The sequence below is a fragment of the Indicator indicator genome, chromosome 12 (assembly GCF_027791375.1).
Source record: "Indicator indicator isolate 239-I01 chromosome 12, UM_Iind_1.1, whole genome shotgun sequence".
Classification (NCBI taxonomy): domain Eukaryota; kingdom Metazoa; phylum Chordata; class Aves; order Piciformes; family Indicatoridae; genus Indicator; species Indicator indicator.
In genome coordinates, this window is record NC_072021.1 from 3972529 (window position 1) to 3986804 (window position 14276).

Below are 14276 nucleotides of genomic sequence, written 5' to 3' on the forward strand. Positions count from 1 at the left end.
TTGTGTTTATTAGTTGCCCCTTGGATTATGAGAATGCAAATGCTCCTTCACACTTTTGGTGTCAGGAGATCAAGACTGTGCCATCACTGGACACCACAAACAGTCTAAGGTGGTGAGCACTCCTACTGGCAAAAGAACTCAGGCTGAACACTTGGCCAACAGGGAGACTTGGGCTACAACAGTAGCACACAGCCTCACACAGAATCAAAGAATCAACAAGGGTGGAAGAGACCTCAGAGGTCATCAAGTCCAACCTATCACCTAACACCTCCTGACAACTAACCCATGGCTCCAAGTGCCATATCCAAGCTTGTTTTGAACACCTTTAAGGACAGTGACTCCACAACCTCCCTGGGCAGCTCATTCCATGGCCAATCTCTCTTTCTGGGAAGAACTTTCTCCTCACCTCAAACCTAAACCTCCCCTGGCACAGCTTGAGACTGTGTCCTCTTGTTCTGCTGCTGGTTGCCTGGGAGAAGAGACCAACCCCCTCCTGGCTACAACCTCCCTTCAGGTAGTTGTAGACAGCAATGAGGTCTGCCCTGAGCCTCCTCTTCTCCAGGCTAAACACCCCCAGCTCCCTCAGCCTCTCCTCACAGGGCTGTGCTCCAGACCCCTCCCCAGCCTTGCTGCCCTTCTCTGGACACCTTCCAGCATCTCAATGTCCTTCTTGAATTGAGGAGCCCAGAACTGGACACAGCACTCAAGGTGTGGTCTAACCAGTGCTGAGTATAGGGGAAGAATGTCCATGAGGACTTAAGAGGCTATGAAAGAGAAGAACCAAAGCAGGACACCATCACCTTTTTTTCTCCTCACAAAACACCCTCAGCCCATTTCCAGTGTCAAATGTGTCAGTGCTTCCAGTGATATGCTGATGCTACTTGCAGCCCTTCAAGGGCGTTCATGGTGCTGCTGGTAACTCCTGTTTACCTCCACAGGCCTGGTGGCAGCTAACAAATTCCACAGCAAAGAAAGAAGTCAGAATGCTGTCACCTTGGATGTGTTTGCATAGAGTGGAATTGCCAGCAAGAAAACCACTCTAGAGTAGAAGGGTTCTTCCTGCTGGGAACACTGCAGAAATCAGAATCAAGTCAAGAGAGACACATTCAAGATGATATGAAGGAATCTGATCATTGATACATCAACAGGACACTTCCTACTTCATAAAACTGAGCCAACAGGATGAGTAGGGTGGAGGGGATGCCAATTTGCTTCCCTCTTGAGAATTTTTTCTGAAGTGACTACAACTAGGCCCACAGAAGACTCTTTGAATTTAAGAGTTCTTCCTTTGTACAAGAGTATTAGATTGTGGTACTGTCATGTGAGCTCTTTGGAAGGGCACTCAGCTAGTTTCAGTCTACACTGAGACTTCTCCTCTTTTCCTGTAGGAAAGAAACAGAGCTTGCCAGAGGGAGCAGGAGTGTGTCATACAGTCCTGTTGGTTAAGTCTAAAGGCAGCTTCCGTCCATCTGGCTCCACTTTTACCACTGAGATGGGGTAATAAAATCTAAAGCCAGTTCTTACATATCCTTTTTCACTTCAAAAGCAGAGCTGCATTTTGAATCATCTATATTAGAAACAGCCAAACTCCACAGAGCGATGAAAAGATCCCCCCAAAAGAACAATCTCTATATGGTTGTTTATTGTCAACCTCTCTCCTTTCCTGACACTTACAAAGTCACCAGCATCAGAAGAAATAGAATTACAGATTTGTCAGGGCTGGAAGGGACCTCAAGGATCATCCAGTTCCAACCCCCCTGCCATGGCCAGGGACACCTCACACTACAGCAGGTTGCTCACAGCCACATCCAGCCTGGCTGCAAAAACCTCCAGGGATGAGGCTTCCACCACCTCCCTGGGCAACCTGTGCCAGTGTCTCACCACCCTCATGGGGAAGAATTTCTTCCTAACATCCAATCTGAATCTCCCCATTTCTAGTTTTGCTCCATTCCCCCCAGTCCTATCACTCCCTGACACCCTAAAATGTCTGTCCCCAGCTTTCTTGGAGCCCCCTTCAGATCCTGGAAGGCCACAAGAAGGTCTCCTCAGAGCCTTCTCTTCTCCAGACTGCACAACCCCAACTCTCTCAGTCTGTCTCCAGAGCAGAGCAGCTCCAGCCCTCTGCTCATCCTCCTGGCCCTTCTCTGGACACCTTCCAGCACCTCCAGATCTTTCCTGTACTAGGGGCTCCAGAACTGGACACAGAGCTCCAGGTGTGGTCTCCCCAGAGTGGAGCAGAGGGGGAGAATCCCCTCCCTGGCCCTGCTGGCCACACTTCTCTTGCTGCAGCCCAGGCTCTGCTTGGCTCTCTGGGCTGCAAGTGTTCACTGCTGGCTCCTCTTGAGCTTCTCATCCACCAATTAGCATTCTGCCATGGGAGAACTAAGCCTTCTCTAATCCTTATTTCTAAACTCTGGGGAGATCTACACAGAAACCAGAGAGACAGCAGAAAGAAAATAATGCAACTAAGGATTAAGAGGAAAGAGCAGAAAGTGAAAATTTAAAGTTAATATTTGAAGCCCAGCCCACAGGGATGCTCAGTGCTCTGTAAATAGAGAGCCAGGCACTCACTCAAATTAGCATCTCAGGCTTAAAAAGGAATCTTCCCCTCAATAATCACGTTACTTCTTACACTTTGTAAAATCAAATTGTGGCATGTTGTCTCACCTGAACCTGACCCAGAAGAATAATCATCATCATCAATTGGATAGACTCCTGATGCTTCTTCAACAGAGCTGTTGTCAAGGTATAAGTCCTTATCAGAGACCAAATCTGTTCTCTGCAAAACAGAGGAGAGGGAATGGTTAAACAGGTAACAGTCCTGCACTGAAGCACTCTCTTCATCTTTCCTCCTATTTCCAAAGCTCACAGAAACACACAATGTTAGGGGGGTTGGAAGGGACCTCCAGAGATCATCCAGTCCAACCGCCCTGCCAGAGCAGCATCACCCAGGGCAGTCTGCACAGGAATGCATCCAGGTGGGGTTGGAAAGTCTCCAGAGAAGGAGACTCCACAACCTCTCTGGGCAGCCTGCTCCAGGGCTCTGACACCCTCACTCTAAAGAAGTTTCTCCTCATGTTGAGCTGAAACCTCCTCTGTTCAAATTTGTCTCCATTGTTCTTTGGCTTATTCCTGTGCACCACCCAAAAGAGCCTGGCCCCCTCCCCTTGACACCCACCCCTCAGCTATTGACAGACATTGATCAGATCCCTCTCAGCCTTCTCTTCTCCACACTAAACAGCCCCAGGGCTCTCAGGCTCTCTTCACAGGGGAGATGCTCAAGTCCCCTAAGCATCCTCCTGGCTCTCCCTTGGACTCTCTCCAGCAGGTCTCTGTCTCTCTTGAACTGGGGAGCCCCAAACTGGACACAGGATTTCAGCTGTGGTCTCACCAGGGCAGAGCAGAGGGGCAGCAGAACCTCCCTAGCCCTGCTGGCCACACTTTTCTTGCTGCACCCCAGGATCCCATTGGCTCTCTTGGCCACAAGGGCACATTGCTGTCCCATGCAGAACTTGTTGTCCACCAGCACTCCAAGGTCTTTCTCCATGGAGCTGCTCTCCAGCAGGGCAGCTCCTAACCTGTCCTGGTGCCTGCTGTTGTTCTCCCAAGACTGAAGCCCTCTGTGAACATCTCAAATGGCAAGCCATGAGAGCACATGCCAGAAACCACCTCAGAGGTGCACCAAGCGAAACCTCATGAAAGTCAGACTGAAGAGCTGAGACTATAGAATAAAAAGGCTTCCAGGACAGTGCTGGTGATTAAGGATTCTGACACTTCCAGCTGGACCAGAAAGCACATCTCCAAAATTCTGGTCAGGCAAGATGCTCCAATTCCTATCTGCACACATCTCTCCTAAAATTCAGCTGTTGCTTCAGGAGGCTCAAAAGTTGCCTCCTTGTGACTTTCACCACATTGTTCTGTCTGCAAGTATTGCCCCACTGCAGAGAGACTCTGAGAAAATGAGCTGGTAACAGAACAAAGTATCAGTTATGCTTTCAGACTGACAATTGAGGGTTTGGAAGACTGGAAATTGTCATCTTCCCCAGCAGCTTGAGCTTTTTCAAGACAGCATAAAATTCCTGATGGGAGCCATGTAGCTGGAGAAGGCACCTGCTGCTATTCCTGCTCTTCCCTTTACCAGCACTCTGGGAAAGCCTCTTTGCCATATACTGTTGAAAAAAAAGTGGGACAGCTGCAAATGGAGTTTTCAGTCCAAACTGCACCTGTTCTGCAGCTCATCTAAGTGCTCAAACCTCACAGGATCTCACAGGATGCTAGGGGTTGGAAGGGACCTCCAAAGATCATCAAGCCCAACCCCCCTGCCAGAGCAGGACCATAGAATCCAGCAGAGACAACACAGGAATGCATCCAGATGGGTCTTGAAAGTCTCCAGAGAAGGAGACTCCACAACCTCTCTGGGCAGCCTGCTCCAGGGCTCTGTGACCCTCACAGTAAAGAAGTTCCTCCTGTTGAGGTGGAACCTCCTGTGCTGGAGTTGCCATCCATTGCCCCTTGTCCTAACACAGAGCACAACTGAGCAGAGCCTGTCCCCTCCCTCTTGACCCCCAGCCCTCATTTATAAATGCCCTCTCAGTCTTCTCCTCTCCACACTAACCAGCCCCAGGGCTCTCAGCCTCTCCTCATAAGGCATGCTCCAGTCCTTCAACTGTCCACATCAGATGAGAGGCTGTGGAGTCTCCTCCGCAGACTTTCAACCCTTGTCTGGATGTGTTCCTGTGCAACCTGCACTGGATTCTGTGGTCCTGCTCTGGCAGGGGGGTTGGGCTGGATGATCTCCAGAGGTCCTTCCCAACCCCTAACCTCCTGTGATCTGTGATCTGCTCTTTCACACAGTCTGTCTGGAACCGGCTGCAGCCCAAAGCAGAAATTCAAGACGATGTCTGGTCACCATCCAATGGCTTAATTCCTTTAAAAGGTGTCTCCAAAGGAAGGCCTGAAGTCCCTCAGTGAGTGTATGGGTGGTATTCTCCTTAAGAGGCAGCTGAGACAGCTTCCTCATAGGAAAACAACTCCCTGTCACAGGACAAATACGCTGCTGTTGATCAAGCTGCCACAATGGCCACACCACTTTGTCCTCCTTTACTCCAGCCACAGTCATGGTGCAAAACAACCCCAAGCCCTCACCACCAGGAAGGAAAAAACAAAACATATTGCAAAGGAAATGCAGGTGGCTGGCCATGAGTATAGAAAAAAACAGACAACATTCAAAAGGTAATAAATGTTATCCACTGCCAAGCTGGGGTGGGGGAGGGGGGGGGGGGGGGGGGGAGGAAATAAAGAATTGAAGACCCACCTGCTAAAATTTCCTAACAATGGGAATTACCAATAGCATTTGGCCACAGCTGAGGAAGAACCTGAGTTTGCAAATGCTAGTGAGTGCAAACCAGTCTTGATGAGAACAGAAGCATCACACATCCATGCTCAGAACTGTCAGGGCTGAATAAAGAGTTAAACTTGGTCATATTTATTCCCTAGGCCATTTCCCTCTTCTGTCTGCATCAGAATCACAGAATAAATGAGGCTGGGATAGACCTCTGAGAGCATCCAGTCCAGCCTATGACCTGACACCACCACACCAACCAGACCATGGCACTGAGTGCCACAGCCAATCTTGCCTTAAACACCTCCAGGGACAGTGACTCCACCTCCTCCCTGGGCAGTCCATCCCAGTGCCTAATCAGCCTTTCCATCAGGAAGTGCTTCCCAACATCCAACCTAAACCTCCCCTGGCACAGCTTCAGGCCATGCCCTCTCATCCTGTCACATGTTGCCTGGGAGCAGAGCCTGATCCCCACCTGCCTACAGCTTCCCTTCAGGTAGCTGTAGAGAGTGATAAGGTCCCCCCTGAGTCTCCTCTTCTCCAGGCTAAGCAAATCAAAAATAACCCCAAAACACCTTCTCCCATGAACAAACAAATCTCTTTTCTTCCTCTTTCCAGTCTCACAGCTCTAAGGGAAGACAGAAAAATGACCCCTGAGAGTTCTGAAGATACAGTTTTTGTGAGCCAGCGGAGCAGCTACCACCACCCAGCCCAAGCTGCAGGTGCCTGGGCAGCCAGGCTTCCCACCATCACATTCTCTCCCCTTCTTGCAATGAACTATAGCTTTTCAGCTGCCCAGAGCTTTCCTTTCTAGCTATGCTGAGATGTTCTTAAGACTTAAACCAGCCAAAAAAAAAGGGAAGAGGGTGGGGAGAAAAGCCGGGGTAGTTTTCTCTGCAGCAATTTGAGCATCTATTGTGTTTTGTTCTGAGGATGTAAAAAATAGGATGGAAAACATTCTTTAATACCTGCTGTTAGGGAAGGCACAACCCCAGCAGAATGAGGAAATTAGAATCAAAGAACCAGTCAGGGTTGGAAGGGACCACAAGGATCATCTAGTTCCAACCCCCCTGCCATGGGAAGGGACACCTCACACTAGATCAGGCTGGCCAGAGCCTCATCCAAATTACCCCTCACAGTATCATAGATCCAATACAATAATTACTATAGGGAGAAATACAAAGGGATAGTGAATCCCAAATGCATTCATACCAAACTAGCTCCCTCTGAAGAAGATGCTCTGCAGCTCCTCTGGCCAGAGCCCCTTGCTTCAGTCTGTTTCCAGTACAAATGACTTTTGTCTAGAGGAACTCAGGCTGGACAGGAGCAACCTCTCAGACCAAAGGGACAAAGGATCACACTCTAGCTTCAAACTCTCCAGGCATTTGCAATGATAAATGCACTCAGACTCTTTGCAAGCTGGCTAGAAGGAGCTGGCACCCCCCAAGGCAGGGGTAGCCCCCTCTACACCTCCAGCTTGCACCTCTTTGCCCAGTGGCTCAGAAGCACTTGGAATGAAAACTGCCTTCAGGTTAAGAACAAAAAGAAAAGCTCAGCAGTTAACCAAACCAAACTGCACAGGCACAAAAAATAATTCTGTGACAATGAAGCTTAGGAAAATCACAGAATTACAGAAAGATCCAGACCAGAAGGGACCTCCAAAGCTCACCCAGTCTGACCTCCCTGCACTCAGCAGGGACATCCCCAAATAGATCAGGCTGCCCAGAGCCCTGTCGAGCCTCACCTTGAATATCTCCAGGGATGGAGCCTCAACCACCTCCCTGGGCAACCTGTTGCAGTGTTCCAGCACCCTCATGGTGAAGAACTTCCTCCTGAAATCCAGTGTAAATCTGCCCTTGTCTAGTTTGAAGCCATGAGAGATGCTTAATGAAAAAAAAGAATCCCTCATGCTGCTTAACTGAGGATCAAGCATTGAATCTCTGCTTTGCAATTTTATGCCATGAAAATAAATTTCATATTTGCTCTAAACATGTTTTCTTGTTTGTCAGCAGGGAAGCCAAAGGGGCCCACAGACTGGTTTCAGGGTGTTCACAAAAGGTAGGAAGGAAAAACAAGTTTGCTATCAGCAGGCTTAGACAGTGTAAAGCCTGTACTAGCAATTCAATGTTTGGGGGAGGAAAAATAAAACAGTTTGCACATTCTACCTCCATAAACCCATTTGTGGCAATTATGAAGTTCAATAAGGATAAGAGCAGGGTCCTGCAGCTGGGGAAGAATAACAGCAGGCACCAGGACAGGTTAGGAACTGCCCTGCTGGAGAGCAGCTCCATGGAGAAAGACCTTGGAGTGCTGGTGGGCAGCAAGTTCTGCATGGGACAGCAATGTGCCCTTGTGGCCAAGAGAGCCAATGGGATCCTGGGGTGCAGCAAGGAAAAGTGTGGCCAGCAGGGCTAGGGAGGTTCTGCTGCCCCTCTGCTCTGCCCTGCTGAGACCACAGCTGCAATCCTGTGTCCAGTTTGGGGCTCCCCAGTTCAAGAGAGACAGAGACCTGCTGGAGAGAGTCCAAGGGAGAGCCAGGAGGATGCTTAGGGGACTTGAGCATCTCCCCTGTGAAGAGAGCCTGAGAGCCCTGGGGCTGTTTAGTCTGGAGAAGAGAAGGCTGAGAGGGGATCTGATCAATGTCTATCAATAGCTGAGGGGTGGGGGTCAAGGGGAGGGGGCCAGGCTCTTTTGGGTGGTGCACAGCAATAAGCCAAGAAACAATGGAGACAAACTTGAACAGAGAAGGTTTCAGCTCAACATGAGGAGAAACTTCTTTCCAGTGAGGGTGCCAGAGCCCTGGAACAGGCTGCCCAGGGGGGTTGTGGAGTCTCCTTCTCTGGAGACTTTCCAACCCCACCTGGATGCATTCCTGTGCAGACTGCCCTGGGTGATGCTGCTCTGGCAGGGGGTTGGACTGGATGATCTCTGGAGGTCCCTTCCAACCTCTACCATTCTGTGACTATGGAGGCCAAGTTTTTAAGGGACTATTTCTTATAGCTAAGAGTTGAAATGAGGGCCTTATTGCCACTGTTATATAACAGCCTTTTTTTCAGGCAGGAGCACCAGGCAAGGATGTCTCTGTTACCAGTCCTTTCCTCTGGCCCTGAAGCCACAAAACCTGCTCATTTCCTCTGGACAGAGGATTGCATTGTCCTCCATCCCTTTTTTATCCCACTGAACATTTTGATTCCAAGAATATATTGCTGAGACCTGAATACTTCACTTGCTACATGGCAATGATCACTGAGTCCTGTCTGCTTAATGACTACACTGGAATAAATCCAACTCTGGTGGACCTGGTGTAGATCAGCACCAATTAAGGACTACACAAAAGATATTTCCCTACTAGTGAGATGTTGTAGGTCGTTTATTTTCCTAAAGCCTACATTTGAAATGATTTTAAAATTAATGAATTGAGATGATCCAGGACATGTTTCTTTAAAGTTCTCCTTCTGACACTCAATGACAAAGAGAGCCAAAAAAAAGGGTTTTCTGGCTCATCATCTGATGAGAGGCACACATCAGTCAGGAAAGCTATGATGGCAAAACACTGAAAACAGTCTTCAGACAACAGCAAGGCTGACAGAGGGTGGCACAAAGTGCCCTGTCACAGCCATTCTCTTCTCAAGTGCTGCTCTTACAGCCAGACCTCCATTACATGCTGGAACACCTCTGCTAAGCAGACAGCCTGAGAGAGTTGGGGTGGTTCAGTTTGGAGAGGAGAAGCTCCCAGGGGACCTTCCTGTGGCCTTCCAGTATCTGCAGGGGGCTCCAAGAAAGCTGGGGAGGGACTTTTGAGGGTGTCAGGGAGTGATAGGACTGGGGGGAATGGAGCAAAACTAGAAATGGGGAGATTCAGATTGGATGTTAGGAAGAAATTCTTCCCCATGAGGGTGGTGAGACACTGGCACAGGTTGCCCAGGGGGGTAGTGGAAGCCTCATGCCTGGAGGCTTTTGCAGCCAGGCTGGATGTGGCTGTGAGCAACCTGCTGTAGTGTGAGGTGTCCCTGGCCATGGCAGGGGGGTTGGAACTGGATGATCCTTGAGGTCCCTTCCAGCCCTGACAATTCTGTGAATGATTTAGGAGTAAGAACACTTATGCCATGTGGATGAAGCCAAGCAAGCTGGTGTGAGGAGCAGTAAACCTCTACCATGGCTGCCATGGCTGTTTGAAAAATAAGGAAGAAGAGAAGTAAGTAACTGACACATGGAAGGAAGCATTTTATTGCTTCCAGATGTGCTCAAATATTCTCTTCTCTGCCTTTTGGGGTGTATGCATGAGACAGAGAATTTGAGGCTTGCAGCTGGGTTACTAAGAGTAGGTTGCTCCCCCTTTTTCTCCAGATGGAAATCTTTTAGCTGTAACCCTTCCAGTGTGCACAGAACCAGAGACTAATATTTCTAAAGTGATGTTACACCCCAAATAGAAAAGCCAGAGGGCTAGGAAAGTGTGCAAGCATCTCAGTTGTTGTTTTGGCAGAGATCACAGGATCCCAGGGGTTGGAAGGGACTTCCAACCCTCCTGCCAGAGCAGAACCATAGAATCCAGCACAGGTCACACAGGAACACATCCAGATGAGGTTTGAAAGTCTCCAGAGGAGACTCCACAACCTCTCTGGGCAGCCTGTTCCAGTGCTCTGGGACCCTCACAGTGAAGAAGTTCCTCCTCGTGTTGAGGTGGAACCTCCTGTGCTGTAGTTTATATCCATTGACCCTTGTCCTATCCCAGGGTGCAACTGAGCAGAGCTTGTCCCCTCCCTCTTGACCCCCAGCCCCAAATATTTATAAGCATTTACTAAATCCCCTCTCAGTCTCCTCTTCTCCAGACTAGACCCAATTTGCCCCAGCCACCTCCTGCACCACTGACCTTGGCCGGCTAAACAAAAAGTCTTTGGCTGTGGTGACTCTGGAGAGCTTGTTTGCAAAGGGGTTTTAACACGTTGGAGAGGACATTTTGCTGCCCTTCTTCAGGTAAGGGTGGCAGAGTAAATTGGCCCTGTGGGGTTGTCCCTGCTTGTGTTTTATGTTGTGTGCTTGCCCTGGGGACAGCGCCGGTGCCGGCAGCGGCGCAGCAGGCTGAGACCCTGCCTAGTGCAGCACAGAGCCACTACCAGGGCTGCAGCACATGCCAGAAAGATTATTCACGCTCCTTGGACCTCCTGCAGAAGAACTTCCTGATGCTGCACAAAACCATAGCTTCAGGGCCTTCAATCTCTCACAGCAGATAAAGAAAGGGGCCGAGTGCTCCTGGCTGCCAGGGAAAGGCGGAGAGCCCAAAATAAACACAAGGACTGCAAACTGCTTCTGCTACCACTAGCATCCAATGAGAGAGGAGGCTACCAAAGGAGCTGATTTACAGAGCCAAGAGGCACAATATGCTGGCTTAGGATGTGCACAGTCTGTTATGCCAGACTAATCACCAAAACAGGGCTGTGTTTGACAGGGACAGCAACAACAAACAGCTCCTGCTGGTGTCAGACATGTCAGCAGCCTGGATCATAGCATGGCTGAGGCTGGGAGGGACCTCACAGGTCATCCACCCCAACCCCCCTGCCATGGGCAGGAATGCCTCTCAACTAGACTCAGCTGCTCAAGGCCTCATCCAGCCTGGCCTTGAACACCCCCAGGGAGGAGGCAGCCACAACCTCCCTGGGCAGCCTGTTCCAGAGTCTCACCACCCTCAGAATGAAGAACTCCTTCCTCAGCTCCAGTCTAACCCTGCTCTCCTTCAGCTTCAAACCATTCCCCCTTGTCCTGTTGTTAGAGACCCTTAGGAGAAGTCCCTCTGCAGCCTTCTTTCAGGAACTGGCAGGCAGCTCTAAGGCCCCCCTGGAGTCTTCTCTTCTCCAGGCTGAACACCCCCAGCTCCCTCAGCCTATCCTCATAGCAGAGGTATCATGGCTTGCACCGAAGAAAATACACCACATCCACGGTGCTTGCAAGGAAAAACTCCAAGGTCACCATGGTAAGGAGATATCAACAAGCCATCACCACCCCAAGTAGCCACCACCACCCCAACTATCCTCCGCCACCCCAACAAGCCACCTCCACCACATCATCCACTGTTCATTTATGGACATGCACCAAAGAAATTACAGTGCTGCAGCTGACAGATCTAGACTGAAGTTCCCATGCTTCATGAAGCTGTTTTAACTTGTGTGCCTGTTTTCTAACAGCCACCTGAGGCTTTAGGAACATAACCACATGTTGGATAGTACATTATGTGATAAGAGAACTTCAAACAATAATAGGAGAACTTGGTCAAGCTTAATTGAAAATGGGTTGGGGGACTGAAGGGGGGTCCCCCATTATAATGGCTCACAGATCTGTGTAGCCTGCTTACAGCTTTGGAGTTGAGGCTTGTGATGCCTTGAAGAGAACAATAAACATCCTCTAAGGTTCTGGCCTGTTTGAGGTAAATTCCAGTGGACATAGTTTCTGTCTTTCTGCTTCTTTTCAGAGCTTCCTTTCCAGTTCTGCATCATTTACAAATAGGATCTGGAGATGCTGGAAAGTGTCCAGAGAAGGGCCACGAGGATGAGCAGAGGGCTGGAGCTGCTCTGCTATGGGGGCAGACTGAGAGAGTTGGGGTTGTTCAGTCTGGAGAAGAGAAGGCTCTGGGGAGACCTTGTGGTCCTTCAGGATCTGCAGGGGACTACAAGAAAGCTGGGGACAGACATTTTAGGGTGTCAGGGAGTGATAGGACTGGGGGGAATGGAGCAAAACTAGAAATGGGGAGATTCAGATTGGATGTTAGGAAGAAATTCTTCCCCATGAGGGTGGTGAGACACTGGCACAGGTTGCCCAGGGAGGTGGTGGAAGCCTCATGCCTGGAGGTTTTTGCAGCCAGGCTGGATGTGGCTGTGAGCAACCTGCTGTAGTGTGAGGTGTCCCTGGCCATGGCAGGGGGGTTGGAACTGGATGATCCTTGAGGTCCCTTCCAACCCTGACAAGTCTATGGTTCTATGATTTATCTCCTAGATGTACATAGAAACCAAACTTTAGTCTAGTGATCTAATCCTTTATCCAGAAGCTGTGTTGCCCATGGTGGGACAGAGGTTGCTGGATGAAGGAGGGAGGTAAGAAAGCCCTGCAGATCAGGCAGGTTACTGAGGAATGACTGAGGGGCAGGGACCTTCCTAATCCAGTCACCACACTCCAACATAATAAAAAAGTTACTTAGGAATGACTGGGGGGCAGGGCAAATCTGATGATACTCCAGCTCAAGAAGGAAGCACTGCTATGCTTTTTATGTGCCTCCCACCCCCCTTAATCTGAGACTCTATCACATTCCCTCACCCTGCACCAACAGGTCTGTCCTTGTACATGAAACCCAGAACTGCACACTGCATTTCAGTCCTCCCCTGTGACGGTTTTTACCTTCCAAACCCCAAGGCTGCTTAACAGCCTAGATAGGGCACGCAGCAATCCTTGCTTTCCACATGAAAGCAGAACTTGCATCCCAAAGTTTCTCCAGGAACGCCGAAACGAAAAGATCCAAAGGGCCTTTCCCTGGTGCAAAGAACAGTTTCTTCCCCAGCTCTGCCTTTGACGTCAGGCACGATACAACAGGGAAACTATTTTGGACGGGCTGCAGCTTCCACACCAGCCTCCAAAATGCTACTCCAGGCGCAAACACCAAAGGGCAAGGCGCGGGCGAGGCGGTATCAGGGGGCGGCGGCCGGCAGCGTTCGGCGCGGATCGATTCCCCGTCCTTAGCACAGCGACTGCCTGCACCGCTCCCCAGAGAGCCCCGAAGCCAAGATCACAAACCCCCGGCACGCAAACCGCTGTCGCAGCACAAAAGGCTGGTGGGTTTGGTTAAGGACAGGTTAAATTTAAGGCCCAGCCGTGCCCAAGAAGCTAAAGGCAGCCCTTTGAAAATGCTGAATGAAGAGAGGTCATCAGCCCGGCTTTGACTCCCCACTCACAGCTCTGACAGCAAGGGGAGAAGCAGAGAGCTTCTTTAGAGGTCATAACTGCATCTACCTGCCCTAGCGAGTATGTTTCAATCTAACAAGCACTGCCTCTTCCACACACATCTCCCCTCTCCTTTCATGTTTTACTGATGCTTATTCCCAATCAATCAGAAGAACTAACACTTATATTTTCCTCCCTCCTCTTGAGACTGTGGATGAATGATTAAAGCTGCCAGGGTAACCTCTTTGGCATGCATGCCGATAACTCCCCACCTCATAGCCTTCCCTCTGCCTCGCTGCCCTGGCCCACTGGTGATTACTGCAATCCCTTCAAGTGGTCAAATTGCAGGGCAGCCCCCATGGAAACCTATTTGGAGCTGTTGGAGCTCATAGCAAAGAATGATGTTTTTAATACAGATTGTTCTTTTAACCCCCTTACAATAGCAGCTGTAATCAATCGTGGCAGGAGCGCTGCAAACCTCCTTCACTCTCAGAAACCCCATATTGATTCCTTTCCACTCCCTGGACTTCAACAAAAATGACCCCATGTGAGGAACCAAGGAGCAAACTAACGTGAAACCATTTAAATGAAGGTATTTCTGCCATTAGAGGCAAGAATTGGCAATAAACTGCCTCAAATCAATTGCGTTCCTTTCACACGAGCAGGGAAATGATACAGACATCAAGCAGGCTATTAAGGTTACCTCAAGCACCAATTAAATATTACTAGCAAAGCTTATGGACTGCAGCTGAAGTTTGTCTAAGGTGTGGAGGAATCAGACTTCCCAGCTTCAAGAGTGAGCACTTCCAAGTCTTGAATGCTTAATCTGATATTCCATAGGGACTTCTGAGCAATCTGCTCTAGTGGAGGGTGTCCCTGCTCACTGCAGGGGGGTTGGACAAGATAACCTTTGGAGGTGTTTTCCAACCCAACCCATTCTCTGATTCTTATTAACTGAACAAGGTCCACAAATCTTTCTGGTGGACACCTCTCTGCCACCTGCAGCCAGCAG

The 14276-nt window shown here is 49.6% G+C and overlaps 1 protein-coding gene across 1 annotated transcript in view; it reads right to left on the reverse strand.

Moving 5' to 3' along the window:
* SDC2 (syndecan 2) overlaps positions 1 to 14276 on the reverse strand; it is an 80083-nt gene that overhangs the window by 9950 nt on the left and 55857 nt on the right. Inside the window, exon 2 of the mRNA XM_054385400.1 lies at positions 2668 to 2779. Within this exon, the coding sequence (XP_054241375.1) occupies positions 2668 to 2779 (112 nt within the window). The remainder of the gene's footprint in view (positions 1 to 2667; positions 2780 to 14276) is intronic.